This window comes from Culex pipiens, chromosome 2 (assembly GCF_016801865.2).
Source record: "Culex pipiens pallens isolate TS chromosome 2, TS_CPP_V2, whole genome shotgun sequence".
NCBI classification, from domain to species: Eukaryota; Metazoa; Arthropoda; class Insecta; order Diptera; family Culicidae; genus Culex; species Culex pipiens.
The window spans coordinates 30,933,121-30,952,371 of NC_068938.1; the positions used below are offsets into that span (position 1 = coordinate 30,933,121).

General features: G+C 42.4%; 1 protein-coding gene across 4 annotated transcripts in view; it reads right to left on the bottom strand.

Moving 5' to 3' along the window:
• Window positions 1–212: 212 nt before the first annotated feature.
• LOC120419661 (protein abrupt) overlaps window positions 213–19,251 on the bottom strand; it is a 96,851-nt gene continuing 77,812 nt past the window's right edge. The window contains exons 8-10 of one of the 4 annotated variants that reach the window (XM_039582424.2): window positions 5,496–5,972; window positions 5,142–5,402; window positions 213–5,018 (exon numbers count right to left, since the gene is read on the bottom strand). In XM_039582424.2, the coding sequence (XP_039438358.1) occupies window positions 4,543–5,018; window positions 5,142–5,402; window positions 5,496–5,972 (1,214 nt within the window). In that variant the 3' untranslated portion in view covers window positions 213–4,542. Of the gene's footprint in view, window positions 5,019–5,141; window positions 5,403–5,495; window positions 5,994–6,382; window positions 9,639–19,251 lie in introns of those variants that run through there. The other 3 variants (XM_039582423.2, XM_039582421.2, XM_039582425.2) reach the window with 3 other exon arrangements.

The following is a 19,251-nucleotide window of genomic DNA, read 5'->3' on the forward strand; positions in this document are numbered from 1 at the left end:
TACGATTTTATTGATTTATTTCAAATATGCTTACCATACGAGTTATATATTCAATGTAGATTGGGTATAATAATTTTATAGGTTTGATACTCAAAGCAATTACACAAGGGTTTCTTCTTTTTATTCTTTATCTCGCTCTTCTACACAGGTTCTGCTTGAGTTTTTTTTCTGCTTTGCTTCCTGATCATTTTGTAACAATTCAATATTTTCAGGTTAGGTTTTTTCTTTGTTGTACAACTACACTTTTGTTTGTCCGAATCAGACTCGGTTAATTTCTTTATCTTTTTATCATCTTCAATATTTTCTCTAGTTTTTGTCTCACTGTCAACGCGGTATTGCACTAATGTTTGTTTGTGTTTTGTTTTTGTTTTGTGATATCTTTGCAATGTTTTTTTTTCTGTTTGTGATCAAAATAATGCGTTTTCTCATCTAATGGTTTGCCTCCTTTATTTTTTTTAAAGAGGTTAGGTTGAATCTACACAGGTCATTATTTTACTCTTCTTTCATGCGTTTTTACCAGGTTAGGGGTTTCGGTTAAAAAGTGACACTTTCCAGACGACACCAAACACTGGAAAAGGGGGAGGGAGAGTCGCGCTTTTTTTTTTGTTTACAAGAAATGATCATCATTATTGTCTTGAACGAGTTTGTTTTTCTCTTCATTTCTTTCTTGTTTTTTTGCTGATAATTTTGTTTCAATGTTGATAAAAATGCGATATTTTTATGCTGAAAATGTCTACTTTCTCTACGGTTTGCGCTCTAAAAGGAAGGTTAGCTGATTAGATTTTTTTTTCTGCTTGTAAAAAAGTTTTTTTTCTTTTTTTCTACTTTGTTTAGGAACTTGTATTGTATTTATGAATCAAGCTGCGATGTATCCCATTCTACTGTCTCTATTTCCTTGCGTTTTTCATCATTTGCATTTCTCGCGTATTAGTTTTGCTCTGCCTTACAAATCTTGACTTGACTTCAAAAAAGGCACACCCCGAAATAGTGAACAAAGTTGGGTTGGTTTCCGTGAAAGAATAAGTAACAAAAGGCAAAGAATGAAAGTGGTGGAAAGACAGGGAATGTTTCGGAAATAAACTTAAATAAAAATAAAAAATAAACAAATTATAATTTTTAAATATATTTTTTCTCTGAAAAAATTATATATAATTCCTGATTACGGTTGAACTATAATTATAAAAAAAAACTTAAAAAATGAAAATATATCTTACAATTTACGAGAAGTGGTAGCTTTACTTATTGAACGAACATTTTATTTAAATATAGATTCTTATTTTTGCGCTTTTTTAGATTTCCATTTCGTTAGCTACTACTTACTAAATATATTTTTAATCTACGGCTCTTCGCGCTGTTCAATAATCTAACTTTTGTTTTTGTAGTTTTTTTCTTTATCTCTTCAGCAATCAGCATTTGTTTTACGCATGTTTTAGAGTAAGTCTATCACACATTAAATAAAATATTTTTGTTTGCTTTTTCCCACAATAGTCGCAGCAATTAATATTTAACAACTCTCTTTTCCGCGCTTAGTTTTTCTTTTTTTTCTAAGCACTTAACTCTACCCTCTAGCATTTTGTGATCGAAACGAAGCGAATCTAAAAATTTTGTTTCAAACATAAATAAATTGCGTCCAACGGTGGAAGGGAGGGGAGAACTGATCTTAAAGACGAGATTTTTTGTTTTATTTTTTTGTAAGTACAACATATAATAACATAACTGGCGTGAGTTGAAAAATTCATTGAATTTCTAAAACGCACTCTCTCTCTCTTTTGTTAACTAAATTTGTAATTTTGATTTGAACCATTCACAGTGGAAAAAGAAGAAAACACTTCAACCAAAAGCTTGTGTTTAAATAACGCGTTTAATGAAAACATAATAAAAAGTGCATTTTTCTGCTGCGCTTTGCCTAATCCTTATCGCTTTGTATCAAGTTTTTATATATCTTTTAATTTAGCTATTCTGCGTTCTTGCATAGTTTGAAAACCACTTTTTTGTTTGCTTCCGTCGAAAATACACCAATCGAGTAAGTAACGCTAGGGTTTTTTTGTGTTTGTTTGTTTGTGTATGTTATTACAAGAATTTTACATTTCTTAAATCATTCTCTTTTCTTTATAAGTATCAGCTTAACCGTAAACGCTTACTTAACCATGTTTTTAAACTCTAAAATCGCTACTTTTTCCTACTTGATAATGTGCTTCATCTATTTACAGGTTTCTTTTGTGTGTGTATTTTCAGTAAAACTTTCATGGAAATATTTTTGTTTTGATTGGGAAGCATTTTCTTATTCCACGCAAGTTGGAAGCAAGCTATACAGGAAGTGATTGATTTTTTTGTTTTTTGTCTAAATCGCGTTTTAAGTACAAACTTTGAGAGCGTTAATTTTTGTTTGGATGCCGGAAGGGATCGGAGAGATTCGAAAAGATGAGATTCAATACTTTTGCGCTATTGCTTGTTCTCTTCCTTAAATACTTTGCTCGGAAAAATTTGTACACAGAGTTTCTAGAGGTTTGTTGGTTTTGTTAGGAAAATTGGTAAACATTTAAAATGTTTCACCTTCTCCTAGGTTGGATGCTTTTGTGTGCTTGTGTGTGTATCAACTATAACTAAAACATACCTGAGTAAACAAAAAAACTATTTTAAACAGCTGTGTAAAAAACATAATATTATACCCGTTTTGTGTTGCACTAGTTGTAATGTTTGAAAACTGGACTCGGAGTATTTCAGATCGCTTGAACGTCACGAACGTGACGATAATTGCATAGTAACAAATCCTGAGGTTGTTTCAGTTAATAAATATAAATCTATTGTTTCACTGCGTAGTGAGTAGGTGTGCGTAACTTTCGTGTGTGCTTTTTTGTGTTGAGGATTCCGAAGAAAAATTGCAAAAAAGTTCACTAAAATTTAAGGCATGTCCGAAAAAACTTGCAGTGTCGCGCCCCTTGCAAAGCGTTACGTAACGCATCGACGTCAGTTTGAATGACAGATGCTGGCGTGCGGTGCTGTCACTCAGCGAGAGAACGAAAAAATAGATTGAAGTAGGCGGTTGCAAATACAGGTAAGTTTTTTTCCGATTCTAAACTGTGAAAAAACACCGAAGTTGTAAGTAAATTGTAATTTGAAGGAGAAAAGAAAGACATGCGCCAAATTTGAGCAAACTTTTCGCTGCATTTTTGCTCGAGCGATGCTTTAAAAACAAAAACGTCAAGAGGTAGTTGTGATTGTTTACGAGTGAGTATTTTTATCGCTTGTGATTTTAACTTATGAGATTCGATAGTGGAATCGCAACGCATTCTCTTCTGTGTGTTTTTGTTTTTTAGTATACTTGATTTGATATCGTATCGGTTGTTTTAGTTCGTATTACTTGCGTTTCGTTTGATAAATCGTATAAACTTGTCTCTCGCACTCGGCGTGTGTGACACAGACAAGTGGACTTGCGTCCCGTCCGCGACTGTGCCGAGAGTTGGTGAATCGATGGTATACAAGTTTGTTTGCATTTTCGTATGTTGTGTGACGTATACTGGCAAATTTTGCTCTGATATAGGTTGTTTGAATCGTATAGGTTGGGGTTAGTTTTAAACCATTTTCGAACTTTTTAAGGTGAAAATAAAACGGAAAAAGATTCAGTATACATTTGTAGGGTGAATTCAATTGCTTTCGTATAGCGGTTCTGATAAAAGTTTTTTGTTGTTGTTTATTTCGTATTTTGTGCAGTAAAAATTGCCAAAGTTGTGCTTCGGTTAAACTCTAAGGATAAAAAGGGGTTAGGTATAGCGGGATAGCGCATTCGCGTATACAGAGGTTCTGCGTGTTTTCGTGTGTATGTTTTCGTATCTGTGTTTTAGTATACGTTTATTCCTCTCTCTTTTTCTTTCGTTTTGTGATAGTTGGGAGATTCACGTTCGTTTTTTGTTTGTATCAACTGGCGTATGGATGTCAGTGTGTGTATAAGTAGATGCTTTGTTAAAAATCGTAACTTTCACTAACTATCGTGTTTGAGGTAGACTGACGGATTGTGTGTCTCAACTGGTTTGTTGCTTGTTTGTAAATACATGCTCTTATCATCACTAAGTAAGTAGTACAACAGGAGAAAACCTGCTTCCCGGCTTTTCAAAAAGGGGGAAGCTTTAAATTAAACGTTATTTCTTCAATATGAGGTATTTCAATTACGGATTGCAGTTTTTTGTCTACGCGGTCGCACGTAACATATTTGTGCCCGCGTGGTAGACTTGTTTTCTTCGCTTACACACTAAGGTTTTCTTTCCTATCGTCGGAACTAAAATGAACAAAATAACTAATAACCTGAGGTATTAACATTCACGAGTTTGTGTTCTCTGCGTACATGAGGACGATTGTTGTCTCTTTGTTCACGTGGATGGATTTATACAGTACTAATATGTCGAGAACAATTATCATACTCACTTAATTAAGGATGGCACAACGAATTTACTCATTTTGGTCGCGCCGCGGCGGACGCTCGGTCGGAGGTAATCATCTTTAACTTAGTCCTTAAAACTTGGCTTGTCCAGAGTAAATTTCCTAGCGTCAATTCGTGCCAACGCCCTCGTCGTCGGAGTAGTTCCGCTCGTCGCCGGAGCTGTGCCCGTCGTCGTTTCCATGCTGGTGCTGCGGTCCGTCCAGTCCCAAATCCATCGGTTCGGACGAGTCGCCACGCCGAATCGAATCGCTGTTGAGAATCGAGTTGTTGTTCAGGTTGTGGTTTCCGTTGCCGGCGGCCAGCGAGAGGAGCTTCTGCTGGGCGCTCATCTGGAGGTGTCGCGGGTCGTCGCCACGGTTCGATGCGGGTTCGATGGTCACGTTCGGGTTCTGGGACTGGAGCTTGCCGAGGGCGGATCCGAGATCGGCTCCCGGACTGCCACCGGTCAGCTTGGCAATGTCCAGCTGGGGCGGGAGGAATCCTGGCGGTAGCTGGTCCAGGTTGTGGCCCATCGCCTTGAGTTGGGCGTACTTGGCCGCCTGGATTGCGGCCGCGGCCTGTTCCTGCGTCATGCTGCCCATTCCTGCGTGGTGAAAAAGACCGATTGCTTTGATTAGTGGCGGGAGACTTCAACGTTGGGAAAGTGACGAACTTTTTTCACCACAGCGTGGTGAATAATCTCACTTTTGACAGCTCCAACACTTACCGAATGCATTCTCCGTGATAAACTGCAGATACGTATCCAGAATGGCCGATCCGGTGGGGGTGTTGGGTTGCATGTGGTTCACACCGCTACTGCTGCCTCCACCGTTGTTGCCGTTCCCTCCCGGGCCACCATGACCCATTCCCGATCCGTTGCCATGGCCGCGCCCGCCAGACTGGTCCTGCTTGTTACCGTTGCCTTCCTGTCCCACCCTGGTGATCGTCGTGCTAGGGTGGTTGAACGGTGAAACGTCTCCGAAGGGAACTAGAAACGAAAAAGCAGATTAGAATCACTTGTCAAACGAACTCCACCTTCACCATTGTTTACATTGGATAAAGGTGCACAAACGTCACTTACTCGACGGCGACATGCCCATCATGCTCTCGTGGAACCGCCGCTGGCTCTCGCTGTGGCCGCTCTGCTGCGACATCGTCAGGTCCTCGGGGTCGTCGAACTCGTCCTGGTCGGCGCCCGATCGCAGCTCCAGCTTCATGCCGTCGTTGCGGCGCGTTCCGGTGGGCGATGCGCGCGCTCGCAGCTCCGCGGGGGAAATCTTCACGCCGGCTTTGGCCAGCAGCCGGGAGGCCAGCTCCGGATCGAACGGGCTGGGCATCGGCAGTACGGGCAGGTCCTTGGTGGAGATACCGCGGTGTTGGCGGGACATGTGCGAGTGCAGCGAGTTGCGCGACTTGGCCACGGTTCCGCACAGGACGCACCGGTAGCCCGGGCAGACGGTGTGCTTGTCCTCCAGGTGGGTGCGCAGGGTGTGGGCCGAGCGGTAGATCTTGCCGCACTTGGGGCAGGGCCGCGGGTCGGTGGCTCGTACTCGCATTTCTAAAGAACGGCGAGAGACTGCTGATCAGAGAGGTGGCCGGAAGAGAAAAGAGAGATGGTCGCAAATGATAAAAAAGATAATCGACAAAAACGAAAGTGTGATAACATGGCGGCGATTTGATATTGTTTGTTTTGGGATGTGTGCGTGTGTGTGTGTGCGTTGAAATTCGTGTGCATATGTGTGTACGTGTGCCGGGTTAGTTCCAGAAACGAGGGAGGTTAGAGGAGAGTAATAGTTTACAAACAAAATACCAAAATACAAGTGTTTAGAGTTTTCTTCAGTTTTATTATCTCTTCATCTTTCGCTTGAATTCTCTATTGTTCTCAGCAACGTGAGTTTCTCCTTCTCTCTCTCTCTTTCTTCAGCTTCAAATACAAAACTAAACTTTACAGTTTCTGTTTACAATTTGTTTGCTTGCTGCTAGTTGTTTTGTTTACTTTTGTCTGTTTGTATCGTATAATATGGCGTTTAGTATATACTGTTGTGTTGTTTGTTTACTTTGTCCTATATGCTTCTGCAAACATTGTTTTTTGGGGGTATCAAAGCAGTTGTTTAGTTACTTGCTTACACTGCATGTGTGTGTGTTGCTCTATTGACTATTGCAGAATCTTTTTGTTTTTGTTTGTTTTGCCTATTTTCCATACCGACAAGCGCATAGCCTGTGAAACGCAGTTCACACAGTTAATTAAACCACGTTTTCAATAGTAACTCAATCGTATGGCGAGTTTTACGTTTCTTAACCTCTGAAATCAAATAGACCTTTTTTTCGGCGTGCTTCATTTGACAGTTTGCGACGGTGACTTTTCGTTACCTCTTTGTTGATTGACTTTGAACTTTCTCGATTCAAGGTCAATCAACACTAAGGTGACGTTACGTCACCGTCGAGAACTGTCGAAATAATGGAGGTATTAGACTATGCCAAACAATGTTTGTTTGCCTGCATTTGTTTGCAGAAACGTCAATCTGCATTTGTTTTGCTTTGTTTGGCAAACTGTCAAACACGAAAAAGTGCAAGATTGTGTTCGTTTGCCATAGTCTAATACCTCCTTTAGGCACCCTGAAAAAAGGGTCAATAACTATCGTAGTAGTGTTTTTACTGGGTGGGGGCGCGCGCGCGCGCTTAATTTCCTAACTAATAAAACCTAACGCTACCAACTTAACCGCGTAAAGTGTGAACTTTAAACCTAACCTAACCTAGCGAAATAGCCTGGGGCTCGCGCGGGGACGACGACGACAAAACTGTTGCGAGGTGGGAAAAATGGCGTTTTGTCGCTGAACGAAAATGGACCACAAAACGAGGAAATTATTACGCTTCGTTTTTTTTCGCTCTGTTTATCTATTACTGTAGGGTACACACTAATAACTGTCCGTTAATTATGGTTGTTGTTGTTGTTGGCGAGGGTGTTGTTGGTGTGACATAGAAAAACACAAGTGGGCGCGCGAAAATTAGCAAAGGTGTGGCCGCGAGATAAATTATTGTGTGTTTGTCGAAGGTGAAAATAACGCCGGTTTTAAGGGAACATTGCTTCGCTAGGGGTTTTCTTTCCTCTCTGTTGTAGGATATCGTGTTTGTGGTTGTTTTGGGTATAGTTTGTTTGTTTGTTTGTTTGTTTTCGCAGCTTTGTTTCTACTAGTTTGCTTCTTTCCTTTAGTTGTTTGTTTTGTTTTATAACTCTACGCACTTGGTTTGTTTTGTTTAAAGTTTTTATATGTGTACTTGCTGTTTGTTTTCATTTTGCATAAATATACAGTTAGTTTTTGTTTTTTCTTCGTATATAGTCAATTATATTATAGGAACCTTTTTAGAATGTCTAAAAATAGAAAATTATCAACGTTTTACTTTTCTCTAGTTCGTCCGCCATCGCTCCAAGCCGAACAAAGGAGGGGGGAAAGAATCTTACGACGCGGCAAATTGATATTTTAAAAATGTAACACAACTTAGCTACGACAAGTAAAACGAGAACTCTATAGGAATCGGAATGTCCGGACACGAACTCTCTTTCTCTCTCTCGGTTGTTGGCAAACTCTTTTCTGTGTGAAATTTGCAATAAATAAATCTTACACGATTCGTCACAAAGGAGGAAGTCGTCAACACAAAAATAATACTGATTAAGAAATGATTTGTTGGCTTTCTGCGCGCAAATGTTACACAACCCACAAAAAAATGGAGAGAAAAGCGTTCGTAGTTTTGGTTAAACTCTAACTAATGGGTAGCGCCGCGTCGTGGCGACGCGATTTACTTATAATTCTTTAAATACCAGACTAGAAATTAGAAGGAAAAAAGAATGCTTAATCACACACGCACACGTCTACAACTAGCGCGCGGTGCATCGATTTGTTTTGAACAACACTGCCGATTTTGGTTACACTCGACTCTGTAACGTTTCGCTTTGCTTTGTTTTGAATAGTTAGGAACTTTAGTAGTGTGAGCGCTGAGCTCATAGATCGCGCTGGGAGCGGATGGGCGCCTTGCATGCAAGTTTGCGTGGCACTCGGTTGAGACGCTAGATGGCGCCCATCCGCTCGGCGCGAGGAATCATCTGTCCGGTGGAGACCCCCCGCCGACGAGGGGGAATGTGTTTCGCGGTCACGCGGGACCTAGGATGGGGCGGTCTCCACCGGGGGCGTTTCGAGCGTAGCTCAGGGAATCCCGGTGAAGGGTCCGCCGGAGGAGCGCATCGCTTTCATTTTGGCCCACTGGCTGGTGTGTTTGAGGCGCATGTGGTTGCGAACGGAGTTCGGGTGGGCAAAGCGGCGCCCGCACTGGATCACCGGACAGACGGGGCTGTCCCGGGGGTAGTGCCGGTCCAGGTGTTGCCGGAAAACGCGCGGTTCCAGCGGGACTTCGCAGAGCGGGCACGGTAGCAGGTAGACCTGGCCGGAGGAGGCGCCGGAGCCGGAGTTGTTGGCGTTGTTGTACGCGTTGAACAGGTTGGCCGTGGCCGTCGCGTTCTGCTGGGGTTGTTGGGACTGCTGGTTTTGCTTCTGCTTGCGGCCAGAGTCGTCGTTCAGGGAGCTTCCGGAGAGGTTCGTCGCGAACGGGGACACCGGCACGGGGTTGTTTACGCAGTTTTGGGGCGTGGACGTGGGCGGGGTGGTCGCAGCTGCCGCGGTCGTCGACAGCAGGAACCCGGCCAGCTGTTGCTGGTGCCGCTGGAGGTGCGCCTGAAGCCGAGCCTTCTCGTTCAGGATGTGCTGCTTCAGAGCAAGATCACGCGAACCGGACTTGTGGGCGACGAAGAAATCTCCCTGGTCACTGCCATCCCCGAGGGTACTCCCATTACCACTGGCAGCTGCCGCGGCCGCCGCCAGCACTCCCGCCGCGGCCAACTGTTTGTGGTAGTCACTGTCCATCGTGCCGTCCTCCTTCATGTCTTCGTCGTCGATGCCTTCCTCGTCCTCTTCCTCATCCTCGTCCATGTAGTGGCGACTGTCGCCGTCCCCTTCCGGTTCGTACTTTGTCGCCGTTCCGTCCATTCGTCGGTCGATCGAGGCACTTAGACAACCACGCCTTTGCTGTTGCTGCTGCTGTTGTTGTCGGTGGTGTTGCTGAAGTCGTTGATGCTGCTGTTGCTGCTGCTGGTGTCGCTGCCGATGAAGCTCTTCCTCATCGTCCTCATCGGCGGCTTCCTCTTTTATCAGTGTATCACAATGTTGGCGCGCATCTGCAATCGTGATTAGGGATTGCAGTGTTAGATGATTTCTGATCGCCCAAAAGTCCGACCCTGATCTGTATTTGGTTAATTATTTTTATAAGCGTCTTGTTTTGTTTTTTCGAGCTGGAACTGATTCGCGCGAGAATTTGGAATTTTGATTGATTTTGCTTGGTTTCGATCAGTTCACGAATCTCTGAAAATAATTTTGTACACATCGTTTTGTGCATTTGCTCTTTTTTTTTAATACCAATTAGCGTTTTTTTCCATTGTGCTTACATTCGATTTGTGCCTCTTATATTTCATTCATTTATAAAAATCATTACACATCGATAGAGATCACGGTCGTGTTTTTCGATTATTAATATTTATCTATATATAAGCGTATACAGTACTTCTAAAGAAAAAGGTGTTTAGGATGCGGTTTCACGTTGAACAAAAGATGAACGGTTTGAACTAAAGGGGAAAAGGTAAACTTATGGGATTTTTGTTTGTTGGTAAATGCGTTTGTTGCGTTTGCTTAATCACAATGAAACGGAAAAAAACAGAGAGAAGAAGAAAAACTTATCGAAGGAAAAATCAAAGAATTGCGAGAGATTGTCACGTTGAAATAACAAAAACTAATTTTGATGGCATTTTGAAGTAAATAAAACTAAAGTTAAAATCACAGACAAACAGACTTCAAACAACTGTCAAACGCGCGTAAGCGAGCGGTGGTGAATTCAAAACTACCGTGGTGAGTTTCATTGACGTTTGATTCACATCTGTTTGGCTGTTAGCCAAAATGTTAGATTTCAAAAATAATACAAAGAGAAAGATTAAAACGAAAGTTAGTTTGCTTTTCACCAATTGTTTGCTAATATCTACAACCTGTTAATTTAGTTTTGCATTTGTGTTACACTAGTTGTTTTTAAAGGAAAAATTTGGCATGTATGTAATTTTGTGTGTGTTTTCATCTGTTTTGAAAGCCCGCAAGCTCTAGATTTTCTTCGACGACGTTTTTCTTCCGGATTGGGGTTTAATTTCGGTTATTTTTTTTTTGTTGTGGATTTGGATTTCGAATTGTGAAATTTTGATCTGTTGGTTTAATGGTTCAGGTGGGGATGTTTATGGGGGTGGCTCAACTTAGGACAGCGAAAAATGAAAAGAAATAAAAAAAAGTGCGGGAAAACTTGGCAGGAAAGGTGAAAAGGGGGAGTTGAAGTGTGAGTTGGTGAGAGTGATAAACGAAAACTAATGAAACTAGGCGAGAAATGGAACTAAAACCTTTCTTCGAGTATAAATATTAATAATTATTATTTTGAACAATCAGAAATCATTATTAACACTGACGGTTAAGTAGGGTTTTGGGGGCGGTTTTGCTTATTATTTTTGCAGTGCCTACAGTTAGTATTAGAGTAAAGGTGAGTGAGTTTGTATCCTTTGATTATTTTCTCGAAACTAAAAACAAACGAAACTTTAGTTGACGACAATGTATAAATGTACTCTAAATAGAACGCGAAAAAAGAAAACACGACACTAACTCTAAGCTAAATCATAAAACCAAACGCAACACAATCGATACTGAAAAACTGTGTGTATTTGTGTGACGGTGGGGAAAGAGCTGAAATTAATAGCCGCCGCCGATGATGACACCGCAAAACGGCACCAGATGTCACTAGTTTTGCGCGATTCGATTTGAATAACCACCGGACGCGCCTGCATTTATGCCACCCACCCCGAGTGCGGTCAATTCGCCGTTAATGTGGTGTAGCGACGGGATCATCAGTCATTAGGGGGGAATTTTTGGATTTTTCCACACGAGAGGAGAGGGGGGTTGACCATCGGATATTAACGATGTCAGTGTGATTTGCTGTGCGTTTTGCATAAATTTAGGCGCGATGCAATTTCCGCCTGACGTCATTTTTAGTTAATTTACGTTGCACGACAAAGTATAGTGTGGGTTTATGCCTGAGGTCTTATAATTACAAAATGTACATCGCCTGTGTGACAGTTTCGATGATTGATTAAAACTAGCCATTGTCACAAGCTTCGGACATTTCAAGCTTTTGCCACAGACAAACAAACGAAAGTCGCTGGCATTCTCATTGAAAAATCACTCCCAACTACACAATCAACTGTCAAACACATGTAAATAAGCTGTGGTGAATTTAGAGTAACCGTGGTGAGTTTCCGATCAAATTGATCGTTTTTCTGTATTTTCACAAGAACGATTAGGGTGACATCTTGTTTTAAAATTTAGTAAAAAAAAAATGCATGTGAATTTTAAACTAAAAATAGTCCTAAAAGATAGACGACGTCATCCAAGGGTTAGCAATGTAGTGCGAAATGTGTTCCTGCGTCCCCACCCGTCGGTTCAACACAGATTCTAATTGATTATACACGCCACCGTCATTGTTGTGCCGTGGTCATCGTCGTTGTTACTGTCCGGTGAATGTCCCTCTCTATTTACTGATGTTCCCGCATAGCGATCAATCAATCTGAATCCCCAACACACATAGAAAACCTCCCCCCCCCCTTTCCACACAAGGACAACGCTTCGCGAGAAAAGTGAAATTTATTCATATTTCCATACGCGCCAATTCGTATGCAAATTACGCGCGCGACACCACAGATCGCCAGACAAAACACTTGCACTAATCAATTTCTCGCGCTAGATGGCGCGCGGCAGTCAAATTATCGCCGCGAGATGTCTCTCTCGCGGGAATTCAATTACCGCCGCGAGGTGGCACTGCGAAGGGGGGGTTGGGCGCCCAAATGTAGATTTTAAATGGAATTTCCGCGACGCGTCGCGACGCTCGTTCAGTGACCGCCTGTTTACCCATAATCTCGCACGAAGGAAGTTTCAAGTGAAATTGCTAATTGAATTTCCTGCCTTTTTGCGCGATTGATGGTGAAATTTTTGATATTCCAACATCCCTCAAGGGAAGAGTTAACCTTTTCCTATTGTGTGTGTTGGACAATTTAGGCTACATTAAGGGGCGAAGGAAATTGAAGACGAAAAAATAGAAACATTACCGGGGGTAAATACACCCCTTTGCTCCAATAATTTTTATCGCTTGAATGGGGTACTTGTTGTTGTGTTGTGCCATTTGGGGGCACATCGTTTGGGCGGCCGCCCGAGTGTTCATTTGCAATTAAAAGGGGGAGGGTTTTTAATTAGAAAATCGATTAAAAACTTCCACCCTCCGGGAGCTGGCCGTCTCCGGGAGAAAGCAAGGTAGAGCAGCGATGATGGGCGAACCATAAGAACCGAACTCAATCGAGTTCCCATTTTTGTGGGTTTGGAAATTATAGCGATGATTATAACCCGATTGGTTCATTGTAACCAAAGTGGGCAAGAGTGTGTGTGTGTGGGTGGGCATTGTCTCTGTGCGCCATTACAGTTCAGCCCATTTGCCACCACCCACACTCTCTCCGTTCCTCGTTAATGAAAGCGATTGATTGAGTTCCTAATGGGATTACACTGGCTGCGCGGCGATTTGGATGCAGGATTTTTGTTGTTTTTGAAGCAATCTTGCATGAAATCCCTTTTTTGCCACCAGAGTGCATTGTTTCAAAAATCAACAGAAGTTGGTTGTTGGTTCGAATCACCAGATGGCGACCGAAATTCACTTAAATATTCTCTGCAAGATTTTTTATATTTTCAAGCAATCTTGCATGAAGTAATTTTTTGTCACCAGATGGCGCGATTTTTCTTCAAAATCACCCCAAACTGACCCACCGCGACGTACTAAATTTAAATTCAGGTTAGCTGGCTTTTTTCAACCGTGCTCTTTATCTTGAAGAGTTGGCCCAGATTTTGGGTGGGCCGAAGGCGCGCCCGAAAGTAGACTACGTACGTACAAACCCCCGAAGCCAAAGCCGGCTCATTTCTCTTGTCGTCCTTGGTGCTCCGAGTGCCGGGCGAAAAGGGGTTTTATAATCACATTCAATGGATAATTATGCCTTAACTATCATTAAAATATTCCATTTTGAGGATTATAATTATCATTATTTCGACATTAAGAATTTTAATGTTTGTTCACTGCTGGTCGGCGGCGCCTAGAACGTAGGCAACCCGACGCCATGGTGAAAGTTTGAGAGCAGGACGGCGAAAGGGGTGCGCGGGAAAATTGTTTTTGTTTTGAAGAGCCCCGCAACAGAGGGCGCGCGCTCGGGTTGCAGAACTTCAGGGGGACGGTGTGGTGTGAGCTATAAATTTTAATTCCTTCTCGCAGTTTGTGATTTTCCGAGTTGCTTAATGGGGCTCTGACTGACGACGTCTGTCGTGGGGTAGTACGGCGTGGTGAGTGAGTTTGTGTGCGAGAGGGCGGTAAATGTCAAGAAACGAGCCTAAATGTATGCAATTGCTGGTTGTTTTCAGGGGCGTTAATAGGCCAGACGGCCGCCGGGCACGGCATCTTAGGACCTTATAATTTTCGTAATTGAAAATGTTTGTTGCCCGAAGACACATTGCATGTTCGGTATCAGTTTTCTGGGCGTTCGAGGGTCGTTTGGTGTCCTTTTGCTTATCGCGCCCCACGTGGTGGGGCCGAGGATGGGTCGATGTACGGCGCCATTTCATTAGCATTTGACAGTTGCCCCCCGCCCTGGAAAATAATCTGCGAGCTCATTTCTTCAAGATAGTCACGAGTACTTGGAACTGTAACGAAACCTGTGGCGGCCATTCATCATCCGGAGATTCGCCCCCTCCAACAGGTAATAGACGCCAAAGGGCCCCACGCTAATTGCGCCCCCTTGACCACCAAATCAACCCCGTAATCAAGTGGCGCGGCCAAAATTTATTCGGCTGTTATGATTACAAACAATGGGCTTGTTCTAGCGCGCCCTCCCCCCTCGAAACCATTAAAAGTGTACACCCCCGAAATATGAGCGCGCGAAAAAAATGTATGTCTGGCATGAACTTTTTTCCGGCCCTCCGGAATCCGTCGAAAAAAAAAGACCAGGAGATTAATTAAAACCATTACACATGACTCCCTCTCACTGGTTTGTGCCCCGAATGACGTAAGACCTCGCGGAACCTTGGTGGTCAGGGCAGGGTAATTACCCAATAACGTAAACGGTTCGCCCCCGCCCCCTCCAACTTGCTCGCGGGCAAGGAACGCCGCGATTGGAGAATCAATTACTTGATTGTTTTTCACGTGCCACCCACGCCACTAGAGAGCGGTGGAAAACACGTGGTGGTGATTATCGGTTCTGCGGTTTTGTAGTTGGGAAAACTGTGGTTGGTGGCGGGGGTTGAGCACGGAACGAAGAACCACAAGAGAATAACAGTAAAGGCAGTTAAACTGAGGAACAAGAGAACAACAAAACAACAGCAGAACACAAGTAACAGTGAAGAAAAAAACAAAAACAATCTCATAAAAAGAAAACAGCAAGGGAACTTTCCAAGAGAACAATAGTAGGCCAAAACGAACCACAGTAGAAGGATGCTATGCTATGCTATGCTATGACCAAAAGAACGATAACAAATGGAGCCTAACATTTCAAAAGGGGACAAAACTTTTGTAAACAAAAGTGTATCCCTTTCACTCAAATGACAGTTTGCATAAGGTGTGAGAGGGATAGACTCTTGTTTACAAAAGTTTTGTGCCCTAATGAAATGGAAAGCACGAAATACAGTCGACTCTCTGGTTGCCAATATCCAAGGTACCGTCGAGGAAGAGAATCATCAGTTTACAAAACGATGCAAAATGAAGACTCGATTGAAAATATTTTTTTCTTGATACCCAACGGCATAAAAAAACAAAACAAACTAATGTCAAACACTCTTCAAAGCTTCGGTTTTGCCAAGAAAAATGTCTATGCAAGCATTGAGAAAGTGAAATTATTGACAACCGGAAGAGATTTTTAAAGCAAACAGAATCCGAGAGACCGTCGAGGAAGAGATCCTTCAAGCAAGAGAAAATATCGAGGAATGAAGATAATTGAAGTATGCAGATTGAAGGGACTGAAGAATTCATCGATAGATGGAGCAATATTGATATCGAGAAGATCGACAGCCAGAGAGTCGACTGTAAGAACAAAAATAATGGATATCACAAGTAAGAATAATAGAACAAGAAAGACAATAATGGAAGGAACAAAAACTACAAGAGAGTAGGAGAATAACAGAAAAAAGAGAACAGCAGTGGAACTAAAAATCAAAATAACAACAGAGGAACGCAAATACCAGAAATGGAAGGAACAAGAGGACAACAGTGGAACTAAGGAACAAATCAACAAACTGCAATGGAACTAGAAGAATTGGAAACAACTCAAGGAAACTAGTAACTTCCACAGCTAAATCAATCCAATTTCTCCACAGTCATTTGTACAAACTTTAAGGAGCAAATATCCTTCCAAAAAATTTTCCCCTCCCCCTTCAAGAAATCGTAAGAATAAACAACCCAGCCTAAAACCGGCCGGAACACACCCATATCCAGGTTCCATTCTTGGCCGTCCGACCCAAGAAACACACCGAAATAATTAGAGCTCGATGGAAATGACTGATTGGAGTCGTGGCGGGGGTAGGTGTTTTTCGGGAAAAATTAGACTCATGCACGCAGTTTTTCTATTATAAGAAGGTGGACTTGTGGTGGAAGCCGTGCCCCGATAATAACGAGCCCTCGCGATGGTGTTCGATAATAATAGATCAGACAATGGCTGGGGCCAAAGTTTTGCTTCTTCGTCGAGGAGAGAGTGCGGTTAGGATTCACCCTGGAATTGGCTAGATAAAACCGCCAAATTCGGAATGGATCGATCAGTTCACAGACAAGTAGATCCATTTTCGACCACATCAAACGTCAAAGCTGAGGTGAATTCGAAAATCAGCGTGGTGAGTTTCGGATTTGATTCAAATTGACCGTTAACTTTCGATTTCAAAATAAAATTTTCGTCTTTTTGTCTGAGACAGAATCTTCCTCGTGATTCGCTCGCTGTCCGAGGAAAAGTTGATTATGAAATTGAATTAATTCACTCGAGTTTTTCCTTCATTCTAATACATATGCTCGAGCGGTGCCGTTCGCTTCCTCTGGAGGGGTTAATTGAAGACGTACACAACCAGAAGCGAAGCGAAGAAATCTCTAGTATGTGTGGTAATTATTCGTCGGAATCGAGGAACTGACCACCCCTCCCTCCTAGGATGGGGACGATGATGATTGGAAAAGTTTGGTTCGAGGTTCGATTTGGGTGTCGGTTCGAAAATCGAATCGTTTTTTTTTTTCGTTGTTGTAGGAGCAAACAAAAAAGTGAAACACAACAAGGAAAAATGAACCGCAAATCAAAACTAGTGTCGTTTATTGCAAAAAGAGGGGAAAAACTGTGGCAGAAAAGTTGCAATCGCCGCCAGACGGTGGGATTGATTGGAGAACTATTTCTGGGATTAATCTTCATCGAAAGCTGGATGCAAATTGAGTTGCACCGAGTTGGGGAAAACAAAAGTTTTGATGAAAATTTGTGAAACGTCAAAAACTTGTAGAAAAGACAAATCCTTCGATCTACATTTCTACAGTCAATTTGTATGATCAGTTAAAATTCACCACGATATTTTTAAATTCACCACATCTTATTTGAATTCGTTTGACAGTTGCAAATGCGTGCATGGTGAGTTCAAAATTGCCGTGGTGAGTTTTGGATTATTCAAATCGACCGTTAAATTATTGATTGATGGATTTAAATTAGATTAAAATCTAGTTGTCTGTGGTTTAATGTTGTAAATTGTTTTAAGTAAAATTCATACTGTTTTTGTAAATTGTATGAATCAAATTGATGATGGAAAATTGTGATTTCCTTGGAATGCCGATTTTAGGAAGCCTTAGTTAATTTGGAAAATTTAATATTGATAAGAGCTTCGAATGCCTCTCGATATGCAACCAAAGTAATAAATTCCATCTGACTACACTCGATTGAAATGCTCCAACTTTCAAGATTTCTTTCCATTTCAAAACCAAAAAAGAAAAGACTTTGTTCCCAGCAAATAGTCAACTGGAAAAAAATCTCCAATATCATTACAAATCGAACTTTCCCCAACTATCATTTCAACCAGCAGCAGCAGCAGCAGCTGCCACACATCGGAGTTTCACCCCTTTTGGTCCAGGAGTGGGGAGTTCATTTCCAGAGCATCGTCATCTTCCAATAAATCCTGGGGACCAAGCCAACCTCACAAATTCATATAATCATTACCCGATATTAGTTTAGCTTTTTCCGAAATGCGTCCTCCTACAACTGTGAGGAAAAAGGGGGGAGGGGTCCCGATTGGAAGAAGGATGATGATCACAGCACAAAAAGGCTCCTCCGCATATTGCATGAATAGTTTTATTAATATTGAAAAATATTCAATTTTAAATATTGAATCTGACGTTATTTATATGGAGCCGGGGTCGGGGGTTACGCTTTATTGGGTCCTCTTGAGAGGAGTGGTTTGAAGGAGGGAGGGGCGGGGGCTTCCTTCTTTTGTGTGATATGCATGAAATGATGTCTACTCAGTGTATCTATAACTAGACGTGCAGACGAAAGAGTAGACAAGCCGTTTCATCTCTTGGAAGCAGCTGGAAAAGGACATCTGCTCAAATCGAAGGGGGGAGGGGGCGAATTAAAAAGGAGTCACTTTCAAGTTGTGAAATTTTCCCTCCTACCCTGACACACAAAAGCAGCACATTTATTACAAACCCCAGAAAGTCGATTGTTATTCGTCCTGACGTCGTTGTTTGTTAATGTTTAAAAATAATAGAGACGAGACATGCAAGAGATCCGAGCAGCTCCAGCTGTGCCGTCAGGAAGTGTCCCTCGGAAGGGGGGGGGGGCTCCCCCCTCCCACAGCATGTCTACTAGTCAAGCTACGTGATTGAGCAAATAATGGTTTCGGTGTAGGATGAAATTCATCGGCAACGATATGATTTAATTATTTACATTTGAATTAAAATCCTATTGCGCCGCGCCTGCAAGCTAGGCAACCCGGGCGACACCGTTGTACCGAAGACAACACAGCGCGCGCAGAAACTTTTCTTGTGTGCAAATAAATAATTTGAATAAATTTCAAATTATCCGCAAAAGGAAAGTGTATCCCGCCCAGTCGATGATTGGAAGTTTTACTGCCAGCGACGTAGTCGCTGGGCGAGCGCCTGCAAGTTAGGCAACCAGGGCGACAATTAGAATGTAAATTTGTTTACATTTTCAACTGTCGTCGATGCTCGGCGCGGCGATGATGATGTTCTCTGGTCTTAATTTTTTCTCGCTGCGGCTAATTTGTGGCTAGCAGGGGGTTGAGCTCTTTTTTTTAAGTTATTCAACCAAAAATTATAAACCACATTTGACGCGCGGGGCGCTAGTGTAACGAGCGGAAGCGGGGCCAAGTGGGTCCCCATAATTTACTCTGATTAAAATTTTTCCTCCGTCAAAATTGCGTTAGCCTTTTAGCATTATTTCTCGGCGGGGTTTGCCGCCCTCCGCGCACATCCGCTGTCCGGTTTTCTTCGGGCTTCAATTAAATTAATTTAGGTATATTTATATACATAAATAACCATAACTGAAGAAGCGAGCGCCCTCAGTCAAATTGAAGAAAGCCGGGCAAGGACGACCAGTGCGACGGAGGGGGTTGGGTGCGATTCACTTCCGTTCTACGCTTGCCACCCCCTTCAAAACC